The sequence below is a fragment of the Abramis brama genome (genome assembly GCF_963993115.1).
Source record: "Abramis brama genome assembly, chromosome: 1".
Classification (NCBI taxonomy): Eukaryota; Metazoa; Chordata; class Actinopteri; order Cypriniformes; family Leuciscidae; genus Abramis; species Abramis brama.
The window spans coordinates 16,385,841-16,394,199 of NC_139963.1; the positions used below are offsets into that span (position 1 = coordinate 16,385,841).

Genomic DNA, 8,359 nt, shown 5'->3' on the forward strand with positions numbered 1-8,359 from the left:
TGAATTCAGGTTTATCAAGACACTTTTTCCCACTCATCTCAATGGAAAAAAAGTGTCCTGAATTCACCATGATTTTCATTTTGACTGATTTCTTGAACAGATACATTCAAATAATTAGAAATTTTAAAAGACATTTGATTCATTTATTTCCCTTAATATTCACAATGTATCTACATATATATTAAGCATTATGAGGTGGGTTTTTTTATTTTTTTATTTTTTTATTAATGACAGTTTTACCACCACCGATCACCAGTTAACGTGAGTCTAATGCGCATCAGCGCCCTCTGTCTTCACACAAAGGAACTGCACTGGCATTCCAAGCCGAATATCTTTTTTTGAGTCGCTCTTCCTTGAGTCTCACGGACTCAGCCAATCTGAATGCTGTGACGAGGAGAGGCAGGATCCCAATATTTAACACACAGGGCACTGATACATCTACACCTGTCACTGACTGCTCTCCATGAAGAACTAATGCACTTTATCTCTCTCTTCACATACTGAAGAAATCCACACATGGGACTGCCGACCCGACGTCCGTGCGGTTCTTGAGAAGTCAAACGGCGGTTTCCTCGTGTTTTGTCATTATTTACCGGGACATTTTTACAGATGCGCTTTATCATGATGAACTGAAGGTGTAAGGATGCGACTTCACCAAAATCAACTATGCCGAAAATAAATATTTCTTGATAGGCTACACCTGGAAACAGCAGGATGCAGAAGAAGATTTTTGCACCTATTTGAACATGGATCTCATATCATAAGGAGGATTACAGAAGGACACCACACAATATCCTTTATTAGTATAGCCTGGCTGTATCATATTGTGGCAAGTGCTTTAGGTAGCCTATAAAGATGATCCTTTTCCGTAAATTTCGCGTGTTGATTTTAATGGTGTTTCTGGTCGCCTGCACCATGCACATCATGATAGACCTGTTACCCAAGCTGGAGAAGCGCGCGGCGGGCTCGAGCTCCAGCGCTGGAGGAGGAGGCGGCTGCTCCTGCGCTCACACCCCGGGCGAGGAGCCTCGATCCTGGGCTAAGCAGCGCGCCAGAGCCGCCGCCGCCGAACCGGGCTGGCCTAATAAACACTCTTTGAGGTTACTGCAGGATTTCAGCAATGAACCCAACTCCAATCTCACTTCGCACTCACGGGAGAAGGTGACCGAGAGAGGCGAGTCTGGAAAGAGAGTGAGACAGCTGCAGTTGGGCTCAGAGAAGAGGGGTTTGATGAGAGACACAGCGAGCGGACAGAAGCAGAGAGCTGTCCAGGGTTCCTCCAGACTGAAGGCGCTCTATGAGAATCCGCTGTATGGGACCGACCTGCCTCATCTCACTGAAGATGACACCTTATTCAACCTCAACGCTGATATCAGATTCTACCCCAAAGCTGCCGGACAACAAGAATGGCAAGTGCTACTCTAAACCTGGTGTAGGCTATATAGTTATGTTATATGTTTAAAAGTGAGCTGTTAAGTCCCGGGACCGGGTCTAGTTGTACTGTAACACACATGGAGGTTGTCAATATTCTGAAAAAGAATCCTGTTGAAGATGACTTATTTTACTTATGAAGATTTAATATTTTAAAAAAAAAGTCACACTGTATATTTGGTGTCTTTAACTACTATGTAGGTTACTTCAGTAAAAAAGAATAATAATTGGTACAATGCACTTATTGTGTTGATGTTGCTTTGCAAACACTTTTATTGGGGTGGATACTGGTAAGGTTAGGGACATGTTTGGTGGAATGGGTAGATTTAAGGGAGGGTTAAGGTGTAAGGGAAGGTCAACAGTGAAATTATAGATTTTAGCTGTAATTATTTGCAGGTATTTTAAAAAAGAATAAGTAGCCTAGAGTGTTAAAACATGTACACAATAAAAGCATTGATTAATCGAAACGTTTGTACAAAGACACTCAATATAAAGCGGCTTGGCCTGGTAAATGGTTCGATTTGTTTGTTGGCCAAACAATATATGTTTCTACAGTAAACAGAAATTACTTTCAATATTAAACCTGTCCTGAGAAATATTCACAGCAATAAAAAAAAGTGTGACAACTTGCCCCAGTCTTGCTTCTTAAGAGATGATATAAAGAAAAGCATTGAAAGTGATTGCTCATATTTAATCCCTAAGCATTAGGAAACGAACAATAGAAAATGCAAGTTTAGAAACACGTGAAACAATGTCCCAGTTATATGCATAATTAAAATGGAAAAGTTGTCACAACTATAATATTTATAGTCAAAAAATGGCAATTAAACAAAATGTGTTTTTTCTTGCAGTGGTTTTGTATGTTGGTTTTAAGCACCTAGTTACCAAATGACATATTACGATAATAGGGATAATTTTTGCTGATCTTGTTTTGTTTCGCAGTTTTCCTGTTTAAATTAGCTGATAAGTAAGTTTATTAGTTTGTAATGTGTTTTAAATACACATATATTGCGGAGAATTTCTTTTTCACTATAGAAAATAGATCACATTTCTAACAAAGACATTTTTCTCGAATCAAACTAGAGGTTCCCATTGTGACTAAATGCTTTTTTGTAGAACCTATGGTATGTCCCTTTACAGAAAATGTGTTTATCCAAAAGCAACAGGGAAAACTAGTATTTCAAGAATGGCTAGAGCTAAGAAATGTTTCTCACATCACACCTTGTGCCAGGAGTCATCATTTTCTCGTTTTGTCTAGTAATAATCATAAAAAAGTCATATTCTCAATGGAAATCAACAATGAAAGCAACGATTAAAAGAGGGAAGTACATCTCTTAAATCTAGAGCTAAAAATAAGAGCGCATATGTTGTGGAAAGACGTGATACTTTTATAATTTCCAGTTGATACTGACTCATTGTGAGTGTTAAAAGCTTTGCTGCTAGGACTCGTCTCTGTTCCTCTGGTGTGATGTGTTGTTTTCTTCAGAGCTGTCAGATGCATTAAGCTGAAGGGTTTTTTTGTTGGTGTCATGCCCTTTGTTTGCTCCTGCGTCCTCTCTTTTTGTTCTTCACCCGGCAAGCTCCGGCGTCCTCAGGGATATATCTCAGCTGATTCTCTCCGCCTTTAACTATGACTGTATTAACTAAACATGCCTTTTAACCATGCCTGACTGATCCAGACTGATCTCAGGAACAGTTGAGTTAAAGGCCTTTTTAACAGTGCTTTGTTAATCACCGAGAATGCATGTGACAGCTTGTCATCCAGATGATGTCACATTACAGTTTAATATTGCTTTTCCTGTTTTGATGGAACGCATTTTTTTTTATAGACAGAACTCGTGTCTTTTTTTGCTTGTGTGTTGTTGTGAGGTCAGAGGCCTCAGGGAAATGAAGTACAGCTGATGTATTCAGTCATTTCACTGTCATCACAGTATTTTTCTGTGCATGGCATCAGTCCAGCCAACACATTCAAACATGATCACCTTCATTTAAATGTTTTAAAATAGCTTTCACAGCCATCAAACTTAATACTAAATGGTCGAATTCTGTAATTGAAGCTAGTATGTTAATATAATTTAAATAAATAAATAAAACTTAAAACAGTTTAATTAAATGATACCGCTCTCTTCAGATAAAGAGTAGATTGAGCTCAAATGAAGCTGACTTTTGAAGCACACGTGTAATCTACACCGAAAACCCTGCAGATTAAGGGTACTTTTAACATGACAGCGATGTACTAAAAACAGAAAAGTTCTTCCATTGCATTTTTCACGTACTCTACAAAGTCGTTAAAATGTGAATCGGTGAAAACGACTAAAATTGCTGTATTATTAATGTCAGGCCAGAGGTTGGCGATGTCACTTGTGTAAAGAAACACTGCGCGCCTATAGACTGAACACGTAATGCGCATGATGTCAATGTTTTCTCAAATTCGCACATTTACACTCACAAAGTTGCATGGCTTTTATCTCATTTTGAGTTCATCTTAATGTAATAAGCTGGGTTGGTAGTGTGCTGGTAGTGACTAATGTCCTCCACTGTCCTTTATCAACAGGCATAACGAGGGAAACGTGGAGGAGGAGTACAGTCCGGCAGGGGAGGCCTCTGCCGAGTCGTATCCCAACTGGCTCCGCTTCCACATCGGGATCAACCGATACGAGCTGTATTCCAGACACACCCCTGTCATAGGGGCCCTGCTGAAGGACCTGGTCTCCCAGAGGATCACCAGTGTAGGTAGGTACAGGTACAGGACCTGTTCCCGTTTAATGGAACAGCCTAGGTGAAGTGGGATGGCTCTAGGTGCTGTGCTGCCATCCCGAAAGCAATTATTGCCATGTGGTTTAGAGCCATTATAGGAATGAAATGAGCCAACTAGGTCAGTGGTGTGCAAAGTGTCATTTTGGTTGAATCACAATGAATTTTTGTGGCTAAGGGTGTGTTCACACCTGGCATGTTTGGTTTGATTAAAATGAGTCCTGATGCGATTGCTCTGTTAGTGCGGTTCATTTGAATAAGTGTGAACACTGCCATCTGAACCCTGGTGTGCACCAAACAAGTGGACTGAGACCCCTGAAAAGATGGGTCTCGGTCTACTTTCAAACTAACTCTGGAAAGGTTTGACTGATATATGATTGCACCACGGACCAATGACATCTAAATGAACCAAAACTAGGAGGTGATGTCACAAGATGTGAGCCTAAAAAGGACAGAATGCTCACACATACCTATTTTTCTCGTCATAGTGGCAATGTTGTCATCACAGTTCGGTACAGGCGTCAGAACGTCTTCTCCTCACAGCAGATCTTGTTTGTGTGTGTGACGGAGGGATTCCCGCCGCTGTTTTGACTCCTTTACACATTTTGTTCACGAGTTCTCTGCTCCGTGAAATACCATCATATGCACACACAGCGAGCACATTTAGCCCAGCACACAGCATTGTTTGGAATGTTCAACAAGGTCCGTCATGAAAGTGTACGTCAAAAAAAGTAATTTTTTAGTTATGTATATTTAGGTTTGGTGTTAAAAATGACAATGTGAGCACTAAGTGAACCAGGGCTAAATGTATAATTTGCTTTTTTGGTCCAGACCAAAAGAACCTAGAGAGCCGAACTACAAGTGTGAACACAGCCCTAAAGGGTTTTATTGGATGTAATGTGCTTGTTTAAGTGGATGAGGAACATGAAAATCTCAATAATTTGAGATAATTTGGCACTTTCCACAAATAGAGGACACTTAGTAGTGAAAACTATTAGATATGTTACATAAACTATTATCAAACATGAATATGGCATGAAAAATAGGTACAGTACACATTAAATGTTTATATTATTAAACCTTTTGTCAGAAATTGCACTGTCAGCGAAGCTCAAAAATTTGTTGCTGTTACCAAAGCTAATTGTAAGAATAGCTGGAAAGGTTAAACAAGTGAATTGAATTTAATAGTGAATTACAAACCTCCAACTTAGTTACTGTATTTAGGTTAAATCTCTAACCCTGTTACCAATTGGGTGTAGTGTTGAATACTCACAACGCAACCAAATACAGAAACACATTGCAAATACTCACAACTTAACCAAATACAGAAACACACTGCAGATACTTACAACGCAACCAAATACAGAAACACACTGCAAATATTCACAACACAACCAAATACAGAACAGCACAGCAAATACTCACAATGCAACCACATACAGAAATGCGCTGCAAATACTCACAACGCAACCAAATATAGAAACGCACAGCAAATACTCACAATGCAACCAATACAGAAACACACTTCAAATACTCACAATGCAACCAATACAGAAACACACTGCAAATACTCACAATGCAACCAAATACAGAAACACTGCAAATACTCACAATGCAATCAAATACACAAATACACTGCAAATACTCACAATGCAACCAAATACAGAAACACACTGCAAATACTCACAACGCACATACGATCAGGATGTTAAAATAAACAAAAAAATCACTTTTCAGGTCATCGACAACACCACTGACGAGTAGTCATTGAAGAATAAGCGATCCCATCCAGGTTTGTATTTTTTGTATTTGGTTGCGTTGTGAGTATTTGCAGCGTATTTGTGTATTTGGTTACGTTGTGAGTATTGATGCATACTCACTGATGCATAAGGCCCACAAAATGGGACTTCAGGAAAGTCGTCATCCGATTGGTTGAATTGTACAGGATTTCCGGGAGATGTGTGTGTCGCGTTCTTTAACAGTCCGCCTAGAAACAAAGATACCGTGATGCCAAACCCCCTCATTGAAGAAAAAAGCCATCGTATTTACAACTGTGACAATGAGCACTACTCAGGATCAACTAAGCACTGGATTATCAAAATATTTGGAGACTGATGTGCTGTCGCAGTAAATTTGCACATTGTTTTTTAAATTTTGAATGAATGATTTATTGGTTGCATACCGGTCTGTTATTGTGGGGTCATCGACTTTCCCGCCCCTAAACATGATGGTGAACAAAACGACCTGTGATTGGTTGTTTTAGAAGTTCTCTTGGGTGGTCCTTGGCCGGTCCTTGGCCAATGAAAGCTGCTATGTAATCCAGAGCTTCTGCCGTCAGTCTGAGCGTCTGGCTACGTGAGACTAACATTTTGGTAACAAGGTCTCAGATCTCTTAAATAAAATTAAAACTGCTCATAAAATATTTTGTCCAGGGATAGGCAACGTCGGTCCTGGAGAGCCGCTGTCCTGAAGAGTTTAGCTCCAACCCTGAAGAAAACTCGCCTGCCTGTAGCCTCAGTAATCCTGAAGACATTGATTAGCTTGTTCAGGTGTGTTTGATTAGGGTTGAAGCTAAACTCTGCAGGACAGTGGCCCTCCAGAACCGATGTTGCCTATACCCCTGATTTAGTCTGACCTCCTGAGGTTGACATTTTTGAAGGTTAAGCATGTCCTTTCACTCTTCATTTACTGAAAAAGGGGGGAAAATACTTAGTTTGTAAGAGTTTCAGAACCTATTTTGTCCCCTATTCATGGAAAGTGCCTTTTATTTAGAAGGTTGTGAGGTATACAGAATGATGTATATGCATGTATGTGCATGCACTCAGGCACTTGAGATGGCTAGTGAACATCAGGGCCTATTTCTGTAGGCAGAATGATGGCAGAAGCGGCATGCACACTTCCTTTTATTCCCTAGAGAGAGTGCAATTGACAACTTCTCTTCTTCCATTAGTCTGAAAGTCCACCTGAAGATCTTACATGACCTGAGCACGTCAGTCTGAGACATCTGTATTGTGATGCTCTTATAAAAACAGTCTCTAATTAAGAAATTATAACTACAAACCTCAGAAGTTTGCTTCATGTGGTTACATCTAAATGAAGTGGATTTATTTGAATAAACCTGACACCAACTAAATCCATTTTAAGGGTTATTAAAAATTGCTCAATGATGGTGAAGTGTATAAATTCTACTGTGACTGTCACCACTTTAGCATACTTTCAAAAGAGTACTTATTACAGAAATAATATGCTTTAAAAGAATATACTTAAGTGTGAACTCTTTTTAGATACTTAATTGCATGTTATTTGCAATTAAATAAAAAAATGATTATACACTAAAATTTCTGGGCTGTTTCAACCCCATGTTTGGGTCAAATATGGACAAACCCATGGTTTAAACCTGGTTTGAATTTTTAAATAAAAATTTTAAACCCAACAGTTGGATTTTCCATATTTGACCCAAACATGGGTTGAAAAAAATAACCAGCTTTTTTTTAAGAGTGTAGTTTAAATATATATTAAATGCAATCAGTTGAGCTTAAAAGTGCTTTTTTCCCTAACCCAAATACGTAGTGCTTAAATACACCTTTTTATGCATTTTCATAATTACTTCCATTGTCTTTGAAACACGGTTAAAATGTACTGCTGAGTGTACTGACAAGCATTTATGGTAAACTGAAATGTAATATATTTGTAATTACACATTTGTAATGAAGTTGCAATTTATACATTTAAATATATTAAATTTAAATATAATTTAAAATGTACTTTAAAGTTTTTTTTTATTTTTTATTACAAAGTCAGTCATGAAAGTGACATTTTATTTCATTAATATTATATTATCTGCAAGTACAGTTTTTTTTTTAAATACTTTTCAGATTTGACGTATACTACAATTGCATTTTTAGTGTTGCTGAGAATATTTGAGTTCACACTTTTCACAAACTTACAAATATCTTAATAGTTTTCTGCATGTTAAGCAGGGATAGGAGAAGGTATTTAACATTTAAAAAAAAATGATCTCTATACGGTAAGAATTGCCTATGTTCACTTTTTACACTGTGGCTCAATGCAGACTCTGGAACAAATAGCACCTTGCTGGAGGTAATTTTAGTCATATTAGGATTAATTAAGGTTATAAAGCCTTGATGAAATACTCCACAGTCATTGAAGCGCT

General features: G+C 38.4%; 1 protein-coding gene across 1 annotated transcript in view; it reads left to right on the forward strand.

Annotated features, from left to right (window-relative positions):
- The first annotated feature begins 414 nt into the window (after nt 1–414).
- fam20ca (FAM20C golgi associated secretory pathway kinase a) overlaps nt 415–8,359 on the forward strand; it is a 74,195-nt gene continuing 66,250 nt past the window's right edge. The window contains exons 1-2 of the mRNA XM_084130766.1: nt 415–1,409; nt 3,986–4,164. Coding sequence (XP_083986892.1) covers nt 856–1,409; nt 3,986–4,164 — 733 coding nt within the window. The 5' untranslated portion in view covers nt 415–855. The remainder of the gene's footprint in view (nt 1,410–3,985; nt 4,165–8,359) is intronic.